The sequence below is a fragment of the Molothrus aeneus genome, chromosome 4 (genome assembly GCF_037042795.1).
Source record: "Molothrus aeneus isolate 106 chromosome 4, BPBGC_Maene_1.0, whole genome shotgun sequence".
NCBI lineage: Eukaryota > Metazoa > Chordata > Aves > Passeriformes > Icteridae > Molothrus > Molothrus aeneus.
The window spans coordinates 70,671,081-70,688,463 of NC_089649.1; the positions used below are offsets into that span (position 1 = coordinate 70,671,081).

At 44.6% G+C, this 17,383-nt stretch overlaps 1 protein-coding gene across 1 annotated transcript in view; it reads left to right on the forward strand.

Moving 5' to 3' along the window:
- ADRA1D (adrenoceptor alpha 1D) overlaps positions 1–5,268 on the forward strand; it is a 45,731-nt gene extending 40,463 nt beyond the window's left edge. The window contains exon 2 of the mRNA XM_066548778.1: positions 940–5,268. Coding sequence (XP_066404875.1) covers positions 940–1,508 — 569 coding nt within the window. The 3' untranslated portion in view covers positions 1,509–5,268. The remainder of the gene's footprint in view (positions 1–939) is intronic.
- The last annotated feature ends 12,115 nt before the right edge of the window (positions 5,269–17,383 follow it).

Sequence of the window (17,383 nt, forward strand, 5' to 3'; positions counted from 1 at the left end):
CTTAGCATCACCACGGAATCTGAACAGAGGGTGTGTGACATTGATGACCCAAAATACACGAGAGGAGAATGTGAAGGGGTGTTGCTCTTCTCTCAGTGCAGGTGACAGGGCTGTGGCCATACTTTTATGCTGAAGTCCATAAGTCTGGAGGCAGTAAATTACCTGAAAGGCACATTCCACCAGGCCAGGTTGCTCCAAACCCCATCCAACCTGGCCTTGGACAGTTCCAGGGTGAGGAGACACAATTTCTCTGGGAAACGTGCTCCAGGGTCTCACCACCACCACACCATCAGCCTCTTCTACACATCTCCCCTCTTCCAGACTGGATTAACCCCCAGCTTTGTGACTGACCTACATAAGGGCTCCCTGGGCTGTTTGCTGGAGGAAAACCATCCTCCAGGAAGCTCAGAGAACTGGTTTCTGTGACTGTGTTCACAGGGGTCTTAGGACGAGGGAAGAGATGAGGATCTGACTCCATGTTTCAGAAGGCTTGATTTATTATTTTATGATATATATTATATTAAAACTATACTAAAAGAATAGAAGAAAGGATTTCATCAGAAGGCTAGCTAAGAATAGAAAAAAAAAAAGAATGATAACAAAGGCTTGTGGCTGTGACTCTCTGTCTGAGCCAGCTGGGCTGTGATTGGCCATTAATTAGAAACAACCAACATGGGCCAATCTCAGATGCATTTGTTGCATTCCACAGCAGCAGATAACCATTCTTTATATTTTGTTCCTGAGGCCTCTCAGCTTCTCAGGAGGAAAAATCCGAAGGAAAGGATTTTTCATAAAAGATGTCTGTGACAGGTTCCAGCCAAAGCCTGGCTATCACTTCCCAAGGAAACTCACTTCCTTGTCAACCCCCGACACCTTATCGCCTTACTCCACCACATCCTTCCACTTCCTCTAACCATGTTCCTTTCAATCTCTCCCAAGGCTCTTTCTTCCCGTCCCTGAAGCCCTCGGAAATCGTCTTCAAGATCATCTTCTGGCTGGGATACTTCAACAGCTGCGTGAACCCCATCATCTACCCGTGCTCCAGCAAGGAGTTCAAGCGCGCGTTCATCCGGCTGCTCAAGTGCCAGTGCCGCCGGCGGCGCCGGCCCATCTGGAGGGTCTACGACCACCATTGGAGAGGGGCCTCCATCAACAGCTCAGTGCAGGACTCAGAGACAGACCTACGGCCCAGGATTAACACCCTGAACAGCTCCTTCATATTTAACTCCTCCTTCCAGGAGAGAGGCGGTAAGAGGCGAACGCTCAGCTTCAAGGGCTGGAAGATGCTGACGCCTTTCCAGAAGCCGGCGTCCACCCAGCTGAAGGAGAAGATGAACAGCCTTTCCAACAAAATCCGGGGTGGATCCAGCAAAGGGGGGGCCACAGCCACCTACAAGACAGAGGTGGAGTCTGTCTCGATTGGGATCCCTCATGATTTCACGGAAACCATCGACTACCAAACCCATGACTTAACAGACTGCTGTGGGCTGAGAGAAACAGATATTTGAAGCCTGTGGGGCAGCTGTCGATGGTTTCTTTAGAGGTATCCAGAAGAAACATGGAGGGATACCACCTGTGGGTCTGTCAGGCAGGCTGGAAGCAGCGATCAGGTATTAAATGCAGTTGCCCAAAGGTTGTCCAAGCATCCCCCAGGCGGAGCTCAGCCCCTTCCGTGGGGTTATGCGTTCCTCAAATTAGAGCCAATGGCAAATCCCATTCTAAAAAGCCACAGCAGGAGGAGAAGGTGTGGATATGACCTTAGGGCAAGAGCTGTCTCCTCTGGTGGATAGTTGTCTTTCGCTTTGGAAGAAGCTGTGCAATTAAGGGAAACCAGGATGTCTCCTTTGCCTTAAAAACACCACAGCGAAACCTAATGGAAAGATTGAATCCCAAAAGTTGCCAACCCTGCCTTAGTAAATGTGCTCATGTCTCCATCCAGAGGCAGCAGCCAGGAAGGACCCTGCCAAGCAGGAGCTGGCAGCTGATCCTTTATGTGGGTGGGTTGGGATCCTGGAATTCCTGAACGGGACATCCAGATGAGGCCTTGGCTTTGGAGGGAGAGCAGACTGGGGTATTCCCAAGCAAGGTGGAGGGATCCCAGCTCTCAGTCATCATCTCTGCAGTGGCCACAGCTTTGGCCCTTCCACATCACCTGGTTTTAGGCCAGAGGAGTATTCCAGATGTGTGCACTGCTGCCAGGGGGTGTGCAGGTCTCTCTCCTCTAATTCTATCCTGTGAAGCATTTTGCATTTCACTTTCCAGTGAAACACTTGCAACCCACCTTGCTTTAGTGAACATCCATCTGTGACACACAGAGAAACCAGCTCCTTTTGGTGTCAGTCACCCCCAAACCTTCCTGTCCCCTTCTTTGCTCTCGTTGTTTTTCTCAAAAAAACGCAGGATAAAAAATGCATCCCAGGGGCTTCACTCAGGACAACAGGAAACAGCCTCAAGTTGTGCTAGGGAAGATTTGGGCTGGATATTAGGAAGAATTTCTTCACTCAAAGGGTGGCCAGGCACCGGACCAGGCTTCCCAGGGCAGTGGTGGAGTCACCATCCCTGGAAGTGTTCAAAAGACTGCGAATGTGGCCCTGGAGGAGGTGGTTTAATGGTGAATGGGTGGTGCTGGGTTGATGGTTGGATTCCATGATCCAAGAGGTCTTTTCCAACTGTAATGATTCTGTAATGAGGGTCCTCAGCCAGCCTGTGCTGTGGCTCAGGAAAGGTGGGATGGCTGAGTTGGGAAATTTGCATTCCCACTGCCCATACAGTCCAAGCTGAAGTGGAGCTGAGGTGCAGCTGGAGCTCCCTGAAGTAGAGGGATCCTCTCCCCAGTCAGGGTCACACTCATGATCCTTCTCCCAAGGGACTTCCCACATGCTTCACGCATCAAACTTCTGGTGGCTGCCAACAATTGCCTTGGCTGTGCCAAAAGTAATGACAATTAAAGTGGGTTTTTCCCTGCTCACAGTCCCAGAGTGTGAGCACCCCTCGGGAGGGCACCACAGCCTCCTCCCGGAAACTCGAGGATCTGAAGCCATGGCAAGCCCACCTTGACCAGGCAGCTCAGGAAATGGTGACCCAAACTCTGCTTGGCCGTGGATTGCAGGCGCTGGTTTCAAAAATCAGAGTGGTTTAATCAAATTCCAGATAATGAGCCCCAAGGAGCAACCGTCGGGTTAAGCCACGAGCAGGAGACACGCAGGTGATGGCGGAAGAGGAGGGGTCTGAGGGGAAGTGCCTCAAGCCAGGGAACTAAAGAACATGAATGGGAAGTCCTGAGGGGTGGAAACACGGCACTGAGCGTGTCCTGGGTGGAAACTGCTCCACACCAGCAGTGCCCCTCAAACCCTCTCATGGAAGCCTTTCATGGAAGTGCCTGCAGCACATCCAGCTCATCCCACCAAGGGTGGCTGCCAAAGGAAGATTAAAGGTGCCAGGCACAGCAAGGAGAATGTCACCTTTCTTTCTGATGTTTTGATTTGCATTAAATGAAAACAGGACAGGAGGGAAGTTGGATTATTTTTTTTGTTTTTTAACTCTTTTGTGCAGTGCATATTGGGACAAGATATCTGGAGCTGGCCCTGTCTCAACACCCTTTACATGATGCAGGACAAACTGGACCAATTATTGCACAAATACCAGCAGATTTTGTCCAGATATTTTCCTCCCAGCAGCAAATCCCAGCACTTACACTGAACTCAGACTCACAACCACCTGCATGTTCCCCAGCTCTGCAAAACCAGCCTGAGGTTGCCAGCTCTGCCCTACCAAAGCAGGGGAATTCCCATCACCCCATGGGAGCTTCTGTGGGGAAATAAATTTTTGTCCCCGGTTTATTTGGCTCTGAAGGGAATTGAGGCTTTGCAGTGATAATGGGGTGGCACAAAAAGTCATTTTTTAGCGTGAGGACTGCAGCTGCCACTGGTTTCCTGGGTGTTTTTGGGATCCTGATGGGAAGCGCTGGGGATGTGGCAGAGAAGGGAGCAGGGAAAGGACACCCATGACCAGATAGACAGACAGACACACTTCACTCTGTTTATATAAATGTGTCATTTTCCAAAATACCAGGCATTCTCCTACAAATGGGCAAACATCCCTCTATAAATGAACATTTAGCAAATGCTGGCAAGCAGTGCGCTCCCATAAATGAGCTGGTATCATAGCTTACACTTCTCCCTGACCTTTTCGATATATTTTTTCTTTTTTTTTTTCCAGTATTGAAATATTTATATTTACAGCCTCCAGCTCCTTGAAAGCTTTTTGAGAAGGAAAAAAAGGATTAGTCTGGAGGTTTGCTGCCTCTCCATCTCAAGTCTTTACAGACCTACAAGGGAGAAAATAAAGTCAGTTCAAGCACACACATGGCACACACACACTCATGAATGCCCAAATTCTGGCTCAGTTACTCACTGTATTTGATCTGGCCCCAAGAGATGCCCTGGAAGGAGCTGTAGGAAAGCCTTGAGCTCTGCTGTGCTGCATTCAGGCAAAATTCTTGGTTTTCACCTTGCTTTTATTTGGCATCTTGCATCAGAAGCAGTGCCAGGACTGGACTCTGAGGCTGCTTATGCAGAGCTTCCTTTAGAGGAGACAGGGCTGTCTTTGCTGGCAGGGAGGAAGGAAAACTTGTATGAAATATGACCTGAGTGTCTGGAATTGAGCATTTTTCCTTGAATCCTCTGATTTCCAAGCTCTCCCAAGTTTGGAAAAACGGGCTCAGACTTTCAGGAGGTAAATTCAGCCCAATCCCACAGATTTCCCTGGATCCACAAGGGTGTGACCAGCTGAGGGAATGGCCCTGTTCCAGCAGGTTTTCCAGGCAGGCCATTTCCCAAAGCACCTGCACCTCAGTTATCCATCAGATCCCACCTCATTGCACTGGCTCCATGTCACAATTGCATTCTCAGACCTTGCTGCTCCAAGGAACCAAGGGTTGGGGGTGGAAAAGGAGATTTTGTGTCACTGTACTCTCGCAGGTCCACGAGGGAAGGAAGATCCCTGCCAGCCTGAGCTGGGCTGCAGCTGGGTTGCATTACTATTGTTTACAGTGTGTATATAAGTGTACATTTTCTTTAGCAGAACGTTGGAAATTTTTTATGTATAGATTTTTATTTTTCATCCCCAGATGTATTTATTAGCCGGAGTATTTCTGTTTTGTGTTTCAGGTTCTGCCAGATTGATGTAAGCTCTATGAAACAGAATGCACATATTTTTGTTTGTTTGTACCAAATACATGCACAAACCTGTCTAAAACGTTGCTGTAAATTGTTGCTGTGTCTGATTTTTAAAACAAGGGTTATAGGGGATGAAGGAGGGAGGAAGAAAAGCCGGAAAATTATCCACTCTTGCTTATTTCTCTAAGACATTTTTTTTGCAATTTCACAGGGGTAATCTTTCCCACTTGGAAGAATTAATGATAAAAGCAAGTCAAGAGAGGACACTCAGTTTCTTGACACACAGGCAGGAAGGGATTGCACCAGCCACATCTAGAGAGCGGGTTTGGATTAGATATTAGGAAAAAAATTCTTCCCAGGCTTTCTAGGGAGGCCCTGGCACAGGGTGCCCAGAGAAGCTGTGGCTGCCCATGGGTCCCTGGAAGTGTCCAAGGACAGACTGGATGGGGCTTGGAGTAACCTGGGATAGTGGGAGGTGTCCCTGCCCATGGGAGGGGGTAGAATGAGATGAGCTTTAAGGTCCTTTCCCACCCAAACCATTCTGGGATTCTTATTTACATGATGCATATGTAGATTGGAAAGGGAAAGGCAAAAGGGAAAATCAAAAGGAGATCTAGCATGAAAACACTGGATCAATATTTGATAACAGCCAGAGAGGAAAATTATTTGGGGGAAGAAATGGAGACTGGAAGAGATTGAAAATGACCTTGAAAATATCTCTGCACCTCCGAATATGTGTCATTTGACTCCTGTTTGCTTTTGGGATTGTTCAGTTCAAAAAAGGTAGAATGGATTTAGAGTGGACCAAAGCTACAGGACAGTTTCCATCCAAGGAACATTTAAATCAAATGGCACTCTGATAACTGAGAATCCAGGTCTGTAAAACCAGGAGTGCTGGGGAGAAGATGAGCAGTGAATGTTCACTGCCTCTCCTGGTACAAGAACTAAGTGACATCAAACCCAATTATCAAAATGAACCCAGTGAGCCAGGTAATTCTTCTCATGGCTCATTTCTGAAGGGTGGAACTCATCACCACGAGATATTGCATCTGTCTGTAGGGGTTAGAACAGCAATTAGGTGCCTTGGTGACAGATAAACCCATCAAGGGCAGTTGGAAGCGTTTATATAATCTCTGAGCTGAGAAATCCCTGAGGCAGCAATTGCTGTCAGCTGGGAGGATATTTCAAGGGATATTTCACTGTTGCCTTTTTTTTTTTTTTTCCTCTATCCCTTCTGAATTTCAGAATTCACAGAGGGGACTCAGAATGTGCCAGGCTCTGGGAAGGTCCAGCCCTGTCTGCGTCCCTTCCCTCTGCACACTGGCAGCCCATCCATGCCAAAATTCCACCCTGCATTTCCCTGCCCAGAGGCAAAAATGAGGGAAAAAAATGGAAACCTCAAGTTTAGTCCCAAAAAAAAAAAATGGAAAACCCAAGTTTAATCCCCATCACATCATCAAGGTCAGAAGATTTTGCCATCCCTGTGTGCCAGTTCCTGCTGGGAAATTTCTTTATCCACTCAGAAATTGAAAACCACCCCCTCAATAAAAAGACTTTTATAATCTTTTTGCAGGACAGGGATTTTAGCAGGGACTGGGAGATGCCCCAGAGGTTTCCCAAGAAACTTCAGCCATCCTAGGCAAAAGTTTGTGGTATTTTCTGGGACCCCCATCAGTGGAAGGAATGATGAATCTGACTCCATGTTCTTAGAAGGTTAATTTATTATTTTATGTTACTATATTATATTAAAGAATACTATACTGAACTACACTAAAGAATACAGAAAGGATACAGACAGAAGGGTAAAAGACAATAATGAAAACTCCTGACTCTTGCCAGAGTCCTGACACAGCTTGGCCCTGATTGGTCATTAAATAGAAACAATTCACATGAGACCAATCAAACAATCACCTGTTGGATAAACAATTGCCAAACACATTCCAAAGCAGCAAAACACAGGAGAAACAAATGAGATAATCATTGCTTTCCTTTTTCTCTGAGGCTTCCAGCTTCCCAGAGAAGATCCTGGGCAAAGGGATTTTTCAGGAAATAATACTGTGACAAAGGTTTCCTTTATTTTTCCCACTTTCAGACCTCTAAGGGTCCCTCCCTGGGGACTCACAACACACAGAGTGACACCAAGGTCCATGACAAGAAGGTTTGGGGGGTTTTTTGGTACCTTCTGTGGTATTCAGCTCATGGATTAAAATCTCTCCATTCCAATGAGGTGTCTGTGAATGAGACATGTTTAAATATCATTAGAGAAAAAAAAATAAATAATTCTGGATTGAAAATGGGCATTTCACACCATATGAGCCATTCTAGGTTATCCAAGACATCTGCACATGTCAGGAAATAGGACAGAAAAACCTGATGGGCAAAAGTGGCTCAAGATCATGGCAGAAGAACCTGGGCTGGGACAGAGAGAAACTCAAAGTCTGATCCCTCCTTTTCTCTTGGGAAAAGGGGACACAGGATATTCACTGTGCTTGAACCCATTCCCAAGAGTCAGATCAGGATGGACACCACAACACCCAGCCCCTGTGACATCCCAGGACACAGAGTCCTGCCAAGAGGCCAGGAAGGATAAATCAGGGTAAAAATGACACTGAGGTCCCCAAAGGCCATTAAAAATAAAGGTTATAGCAAAGATGTTCAGTTCTGTTCAGTTCAATAAACCAAACTTGCCCAAATTTAAAGATTTCCTGTGTGCAATGCTGGTGGGTCACAGATGTCTTGGGGTTTGGGGGAAGGGGTGTAGGCATCAAAAATAGGTTTTATGCACTTTCTCAGAACATTATCTGGCATTTATTGTGCCCAGATCTCCAATTTAACTTTTTATCATACAGCCTTGAGCAGGACATTTCACACAGTTTGGAGGTTGCTGGACTTTCTTCACTCCTCTCCTTTGCCTTCTAAAAGACTGAGGCAAGGAGGGATTCAGCCCATTTTAGTCCAGCTCACCATGGCTAAAAATCTTACTAAAAAAAAAAAAAAAAATTGGGATTTTCACAAAAAATCTAGGCCTGATCCAGATTCTGTGCTGGAAATTTACTCTTCTTTCCTCTACAGCTCCTGCTTTCAGGATAAAAAAAAAAAAAAGAAAAAATTTAAAATAATTTAAAATAATAAAAGAAGAAAAAAATATCCTTAAGGGCTATAGATGATTGATAAATCTCACTGAAATGTGACCATATTTAAGTGGCAGCAGCACTGCTGAAAAGCACAGCCCTTCCTGTTCAAACCCCTCTGCTCTCCCCTGGCAGATCCATGGCTGCTTTAAAACCTGGCAGAGCAAGGGATGGATCAGGAATTTGAGTTCAGCTGTGGCAGGAGTGTGTTTTTGGAAAGAGAAGGTCCCAAATCTTAGCCCAATCCATGGCCAGGAGGCTTCAGCTGGAATTATTAGGAGAGGAACACCATGGTCTTTCTCCTTGTCAATGGAGAATTCCCATTCCCAAAGTTTGCAGGAGGTGTTTGAAATTCACAAAACTCACAGGAACACAAGAAAAGACCCTCAAAAAGCCCTGAACCCAGCAGATACCAACAGGAAAAAAAAATCCAAACTTCACTTAGGCCAAGGTGTCCCAAAAGCTTTTCCTCATTTGCAAGTTGGAAATTGGAATTTCTCCACACATCCTTGGGAGAAGGGAACCCTCTTGGGCAGCCCTGTTTTTCTCACAGCAAGGTGGTTTTATGGGTTTCAGAGGTTTGCTGCCCTGACAGCACAGTTGTTAATATGTCAGTAAATTGCCATTGTTTTATGTGTGTTTATTACTGCAGATGATTCACTGGGTAAATCCAATTTCAGTATGATTGCTGAGGGGCTCTCATTTCTCAGCTGTTTCAGAGTTTCCAGCTTAAATGCTGTTTGTTAAAGCTTTAGGGGGCAGGGGATGGGGGTTGACAGGGTATAAATGTGGTTTTTATAGGTGTATATTCACATATTTGTATTAATAGATATGTCTTCATATCTATTAATCTATATCTATTCATATATTTGTATGAATAGATATGTATTAATAGATATGTTCAGATCTGCACATTAACACAGATAAATATGTGTAGAATTTATCCTTCCAACCCTCACTCTGTGCTCTCTTTGCCAAAGCACTCATGGGCCTGGGTCCCTTGTGCTCCCCAGACCACCCAAAATTCCATGTGTTCAGTGCAGCTGCTGAATCACCACACAAGGGATGCAGAAATCAATAATGAGCGTTCTGACATTCCCCTGCTGAAACCACTTGCCCTGCTGGGATGTGGGGATGTGGATTCTCCACCCCTGGAGTCCAGGCAAATATTTATCACAGGTGGCATTTCAGAGAGGAAGGGGTTGGAGGCTGCTGAGGCTCCTGTGAGCTGTACAATTCCATGTTCTGTGCTGTTCCATGTGTTTGCTCTCAACTGTTTTGGTTTTTTTTAAGGAGCTTGTTAAAAAGAGGGAGAGCAACTTTTTATATATAGTGACAGGATGAGGGGAAATAGCATTGAGCTGGAAAAGGGCAGGTTTAGATTGAATATTAGGAAGAAATTCTTCCCTGGGAGGATGCTGAGCCCTGGCACAGGGTGCCCTGAGATGCTGTGGCTGCCCCTGGATCCCTGGAAATATCCAAGGCCAGGCTGGACAGGGCTTTATTCTTCACAACATGCTCCCAAGGAATTAGAAACTGAGGTTTTGTTTCAATTTTTGTGCCTTGGCCATCTATTTCTGGTTGCACAACAGGTATTTATCCCACCTCCAGCTTTTCAAACTGAGCAAAGATGAATAATTGTGCCAACAAATTGCCTGTGAAAAGGAATAAACACACCCCTGCTGATTAATGTACCAGGAGACATGATTTAACTTTGGTATTCAGTCTCCACTTTCTCCAATCAGCCTCTAAATTATCATTTTTGCTCTGGCACAGAGCTGTTCCTGAGAGTCTCACAGGCTCCAACAACTGATCCCAGCCTCTTGGGAAGCAGGATTCTGTCATTCAGCAGGCAAAGGAATAGAAAATCCACTTTTCTAGCAGGGAGATGAAAACAACTTTTTAAAAAATTTTGAATTATTTTTTTAATTAAAAAATTGAATTTAAAAAATAAAACTAAAATTAAAATTTAAAGCAAAATTAGCACGGGGAATTATTAACAAACAGAGCAAATCTTCTCAAAAATTTGAGGGCAGGAGGGTTGAAATGCAAAACTTGGGAAAAAAGAGAAAATTCTTTTGCAATGCATGATCTGGTTGAGGGAAAAGTAATGGGTTTGATGTAAAAATTTGTTCTCCTGCCCTGCTTATAAAGGAGGTCAGGCTCAATTATCAAAATGTGCTGTCTGCCCTTAAAAATAAAAGTTTTTCTGCCTGACTTGGCAAGTCCTGCTGAGCTTAAAGTATTGTCCAGAGATTGCACCTGTTTTGCAAAGGAGAAAATGATGTGCTGAGGCATCTGCCATGGCCCAAAGGAGCCTGAAGGGAATGGTAAGGACTCCTCTCCCTCTCCCTCTCCTCTTTTTCCAGAAATTTATTTTTTACTTTATTTAATTTTTACTTTATTTTTCTTTTAATTTTTACTTTCTTTTTCTTTTAATTTTTACTTTCTTTTTTATTTAATTTTTACTTTATTTAAATTTATTTAATTTTTACTTTATTTTTAGTAGTGGCCCTTTCCCATCATCAGAAAGGTCTTTGCATTAGATTTTTCTACCAAGGACACCCTCAGCTATTTTTGCTGCTGGATATTGGCCAGATCTGTTTAATTTTTTACCCTTTTCACTTGGGTCTTTATTTTGGAGGGATTTATTAGCAGAGAGGAGAGAACTTGACTGACAGCCTGAGAGGTCTCTCTCACTCCAGCCTCTCTTTAAACCAAGAAATTGGATTTTGACACTCAGGACATGCAAAGAAGGAGTCACCAATGGGTTTCAAATCACTGGATATTTCTAATTCCTTTTTCATCCCACATCTACTTTCAGGATCCAGGCTGTCCTGTGGCAATAACTGCCTCCCATCTGCTGCCCATGGATGTGTGTAATTAATTCACAAATTATAAACCATCATGTCCAGCCCCACCATTCCTTTTCCAATGAAGGAATCCTGTCCCAGAATCCCAGAGTTTGTGTTGAGAGGGACCTTAAAAATCATTTAATTCCACCCCCCAGCCATGGGCAGGGACATTTTCCCTGTCCCAGGATGCTCCAAGCCTTGTCCAACCTGGCCTGGAACACCTCCAACCAAGGATGCAGATCCCAGCCTATCTGAGCAGGAGGTTTTTCCAGACCTCTCAGTTCCCTCCTTTCCTCGACCTTTTCTAGGTCTGTTCCCTCATTTTTAGGAGCACATGGCCAAAGATAACCTGACTATTTCAGCAGCAGCTCCTCCAGGGATGTCATTACATCCATAACACCATCGTGCACCATATTCACAATTAGCATTAGCTTTGCCCTGAATAACAAAGGATTGTCACCAAACTTCATTATTCACATTTTTCCCCATTTCTTTTTGGAATTCAGCAATGATTGTAGGACCTAATAAACTTTGTCCAGTGTCAGAAATTACTTTAATCATATTTTTTCTTCTTCTCCTCTGTTTATTCCAGCTGTTATCAAACTTTTATTCCACCTTTTACCTTATTCCATGACAACTTAGAGGGAGGGGAACGTTTTCACGATAAACTGCTGAATGTAGAAACAAGGCTGTAAACATAAATAAACCTTTACAAAGGAAGTCAATATTGACTATATGGGAAAGAAAAGTGGAAGAGGAATGGGTAATAGAGAGGAAATAATATCACAGGAGAGGAATTTCAAAGACCATCAGGATTTGGATACTGTCTACAGTATATCTCACATTCCAACTTCTCCAAATCAAATACTTTTTTCCATTGGTACAATGGGCAGTTTAATAGCAAAGTTCAATGTGACAGGCAAGTACAAGGTAAAAGAATTTGTTTGTTCTTTTATTTTAAACAAGAAAATGGTGTTTGTGTCAATGTATTTCTGAAAATACCACTGGCAACACAGGAAAAAAAGTCATGGGCAGACAGAATGAACAGACTTGAACAGAACAGAATAAGAGACATGAATATACACAACTCAGAATTAGTTTATATATTTTAATAATTTAAGTAAATAGGAAAAAAACCAGCCAAAATCCATAATTGAATTAGGTTGGAAATATCTAACAGAGCTCAAAAATATTCCACACCCTATGTTTCTACAAGAGGTAATATCTAATGGAGGGATAAAGTACAAAAATAACTGAGAAAGGATAATGAAATATCTTCAAATGAAATTGGAATCACTTGGACAAGTGCAGAACAAAAGGAGGAAAAGGCTCCCAGCTCTGGAGCTCATTCTGAGGCAGGTTGAAAGAGAATCAGGGTGAACCTCTTGCTTTGAGAGTCTCAGATCAAACAAAACAACCTGAATATCAGCATGAGTTGAAAAGAAAAGGGGACAAAAAATGAAAAAGAAAGAGGAGCTCAGTGTTTGCATAGGCCATAAATAATTAATCAATGAAAGGAAAAGTTAAAGCAGTATTATGCTTCCCCATCCAGGGGAGACATCTGGGCTTCCATCCTTGTGGCATTCACATTTTCTGGAAAAATCCCTTCGCCCAGGATTTTTCTCCTGGGAAGCTGAGAAGCCTCAGAGAAAAAGGAAAACAATTCTTATGTCATTTGCTTCTCCTGTGTTGTGCTCATGTGGAATGTGTTTGGAGATTGTTTACCCACAGGTGATTGTTCCATTGCATTCTGCTGGGAGTTGTTTTCACTTTGGCCAATCAGGGCCAAGCTGTGTTGGGACTCTGGAGAGAGTCAGGAGTTTTCATTATTATCTTTTCAGCATTCTGTAAGCATCCTTTCTGTATTCTTTAGTATAGTTTAGTTTAGTATTCTTTAATAAAATATAGTATCATAAAATAATAAAATAATAAATTAGCCTTCTGAGAACATGGAGTTAGTTTCATCATTCCTTCCTTCATCTGGGGGGCACACAAATACAATACATCCTGGAGATCAGCAGCTCTCCAGGGGATTTCCCTGGGATGGGGACAGTTTGGATAAGGATGCCACTTTGCTGGAAGGCCAGGCTGCTGTGCAAGGTGACCTGGACAAGGGGCTCCAGAGGCCACAGTAATGGCCAGGAGTTTGGAGGATGCACTCAAGGAGATGCTGAGGGAGCTGGCTTCATCCACTCCACAGAAAAGGTTTTAGGTGGATATCTGGCTGCATTGCTACAGTGGGGGTGCAAAGACAGAGCCAGGCTCCCCTCAGAGGTGATGGCATCAACATCCAACAAAGGGAATTCCAAATAAACAAATAAAAAGTATTTCCTCTGAGTGCAGTGTAGCCCTAGGCCAGGGATCCAGAAGGGCTGTGCAGCTACACCCTGGAGACACCTGAAACTACCCAGAACAAGACCCTGGGCAACTTGACCCTGGCCCAGTGTTGAGCAAAGGGCTGAATTAGAAACCTCCAACGTCATTAATTCCTCAGTGCTACAATCCTTTGGAAAATAGATCCCATCTGTGTGAGGCCTCCAGCTTTAGGAGATGTGTTTTTCTGTAGGCCATCTCCTCCAGCTTTAGGAGATGTGTTTTTCTGTAGGCCATCTCCTCCAGCTTTAGGAGATGTGTTTTTCTGTAGGCCATCTCCTCCAGCTTTAGGAGATGTGTTTTTCTGTGGGCCATCTCCTCCATCTTTAGGAGATGTGTTTTTCTGTGGGCCATCTCCTCCAGCTTTAGGAGATGGGTTTTTCTGTGGGCCATCTCCTCCAGCTTTAGGAGATGGGTTTTTCTGTGGGCCATCTCCTCCAGCTTTAGGAGATGGGTTTTTTCTGTGGGCCATCTCCTCCAGCTTCAGGAGATGGGTTTTTCTGTGGGCCATCTCCTCCAGCTTTAGGTGACAGGTTTTTCTGTAGGCCACTTTTTGTCTTGGGTGAAATTCCTCTGAGGCTAGGGTGAGAAATGCCATCTCTTCTTCCATGAGGTGCAGAGGGCAGAGCTTTACATTTTCTCCTGGAGAGCAACAACCAGATTAGAGGCTCTGAGGAGCCTCAGAAGCAGCAGCTCCTCTCAGGCCTCAGAGCAGATGTTCATAACTCCTCAAACAGCCAGACTTGCCTGGGCACAGTTTTAAAGACACTTCATTGAGAAACACTGGCTGTCATCCCGGATATTAAAAAGATAATAATAATAATAAAATAAATAAAAGTGTTCTTCTCCCCTGCTGGTTTTGGTTTGTTTACAACCAGGGGGAGAAGGCAGTCCCTGTTGTTGAATTTCAGATGTGCTCTGGAGGTCGGCACGCCCTGCACCCCGGCAGTGCTCATAAATCAGGGATGACCTAAGTTTTCACCACCCAGATTTGCTCTGGCTGGTCAGAGCTTTTTGTTACATCTTTCCCATCATCAGAAGGGTCAGAAACTGAAAGGGCACCAAGGTCAAGTGGTGTGTTTCCAAGGGAAAGACCCTCAAACCCTGAAATCCCAATATTTATGTTTGAGTGTCACCAAGGTGGGTGCCAAGAGAGAGGAGAGGAGTCCATGGGGTTGGTGTCACCACATGGATGACATCAAGCTCACATTTCCAGCCTCAGCAGGGTCTGGGAGCCATTTGAGGGCACAAAGAACATTTAACAAGGAAATGGAGAAAGTTAACCAAAAATGCAGCTGGATTTTTCTCACTCTCTCCAGAAAAACAACCAAAAAAAAAGTGTGTAAATATCATCAGCTAGAGAAAAAATGCTCATGTCTGGAAGTCAAATTTGCCATTGAAAGTGGAAAATAAATGTGGTGCACTCAGAATCATCTAGACTTAGAGACTGAGTCACTTTTATGCTAATACATCCTCGCCGCCTCCCCAGTGAATATGAAAAATGGTTTTATTTATTGTAATTGATGTTTATGATAAAAGCACTTCCATATCCTCTATGTACATACACAGTTACTCAGAAAGCAAATTTATTTTTTTCTCCCCTTTTTTTTTGTTTTCCATAAATTCTTCCTTGTTTTCTCTTTAGAAAGTGTGGTTTTCATGCAAAGCAAGCAGCAATATGTGCTCAGGTGTGTGAAGACAGAGTTGGCTCCACACTTCCATCACCCTTGTCCTTGGTCACCTGTGGCACCAATTGACTCTCACTGATGAGGTGCACAATTTCATTTTTCACGTCCTTCTTCTCCTCTTTATCCTCCTCCTCAATGACTCTGAGCTGAGAAGAAAGTGGTCCCAGTTCCTGGGGGGCTCTGATCTAAGAGAGTTGCAGATCGACAGAGGCCCAAAATGCAGCTCTCAACTGCAGAAACATCAGCTCCAAAGGAAATAAATAAAAATCTGACAGTTGTTCTGATCTCTGGGAGGGCTGGCTGTGAGCATTCCCATATCAGAGCCCAGTGATCCCAATCTCTCTCTATATTTTGTGTCTCTCAGTTGTATCTGGCTCAGATCTGTCTCTAATTAGGAGTTTTGAGCCACACCAGCACCTTTCCTTCTCTCTCCACCTCCTTCCAAAACCTTGCTCAGAATACTCTCCATTCATGCAGGGATCAGGAAATCCCACTCCCAAATTTCTTCCCCAGTATCCAGTTTATCTCTCACCTCCACAGCAGCAAGATCTGCTCCAGGCCACCATCCCTCCTCCACTCCCACACTAATGAGCTGGAAATCATTAAAATTTGCATGATTTGTGGTCTCCTTGCATCCAGAACTCCACAAGCACCTCGGCTCTTGCCCTGGCACTGAGGTGGAATGAGGCCAGAGGATAAAGCAGAGCCAAGGACTGTAAAGATATCTTGTGTTTCATGGCACTGAAGGACCTGCTTGAGAGCTCATGTGGCATGGACATCACAAAATCCCACCAGATTAAACCAGAGGCACCACAGAGGGCCCAGTTCCCTGCCAGGTACATCAGAGGGATTTCAATATTTTGATTGCATCCCACACAGAATCACAGAATATCTCCATTTGGAAGGGCTCCAGAATGATCACTGAGTCCAGCTCCCTGCCCAAACCCATCAGTGAAAAAAGCTGAATAATCACATGTGAAGGGACAAAATTGAGAGCAGATTCACCAGAAACTGCCTATGTCAGGGAAAAAAAATAATCCAGCAAAGAATATCTTTGCTCTTCCATGAATGATTCAAACTATGCAGAGAAGCTGCCAAATGTTTCATATGGCTGATGCTACCAGGGGTTTTGACTGCCTGGAAAAGGGCCAGTGCTATGATCAAGCATCTAAAACTTGTGTTTGGTCAGAGCAGCAGCACTTGTGGCTCTCAAAAGCAAACAGCCTCTACCAGGCAGGCATGGGGCTCCAGAGGGGCTGGCACCACCCACGTCCCCCTGGCATTTGGAGATGACAGCCACTGGCAGGATGGATGTGAAATTGAAAAAGGAAAAACAATCTTTTTGACAGTGGGAGCAGGGACTGTCATTCCATGGACCAGGAGGTGCTGCATTACTGGAAGTAGTTAAAGGGAGCTTGTGAAAAAAAGAGAGGTTTTTTAAACACTCAGATAGTGATAGGACAACAGGGATGGTTTAAAAGTAAAAGAGGAGAGAATTAAATTTGATATTAAGAAGGAATTGTTCCCTGTGAGGGTGGGCAGGCCCTGGCACAGGGTGCCCAGAGAAGCTGTGGCTGCCCCTGGATCCCTGGAAGTGCCCAAGGCCAGGCTGGATGGGTCTTGGAGTAGAAGGTGTGCCTGCCCATGGCAGGGGATTGGACTTGATGGGCCTTAAGGTCCTTTCCAACCCAAGCCCTTCTGTGATTCTGTGAAAATTTCTCACTGAAATGTGGAACAAGAACACCTGCCCAGTGAAAAATTGCATTTCTCCCTGGTGGTATTTCCATCCAGCAGCTCATGTGCCTGCCATTGTCTTCAGAGCCCCTGCCTCAGGGAGATCTCTCTTCCAAAATCCCATCCAAATTTGGAGGGAAACCTCTAAATTACCTTGTCATTTGCTCTCTCTCTCTCTCCTTACCCTCAGTGGAACTCCTGCCTGTGTTCCCTGGGAGGACAGGGAGAGTGGATTGGCACATCCATTGTGACCCAAATCCTCCAGGAAAAGTAAACTTTTCCCAGCCCAGGATGAGTTGAGGTGGGTCCATGTCCCAGATTGCAAGGCGATGTGTGTATTCTATTCCCATCTGTCAGAGCTGGGGCAGTTCTCTGCTGTTCATTGGGCAGTTTTCTTTATCTCTTCCACATCAAATCCTCCCTCC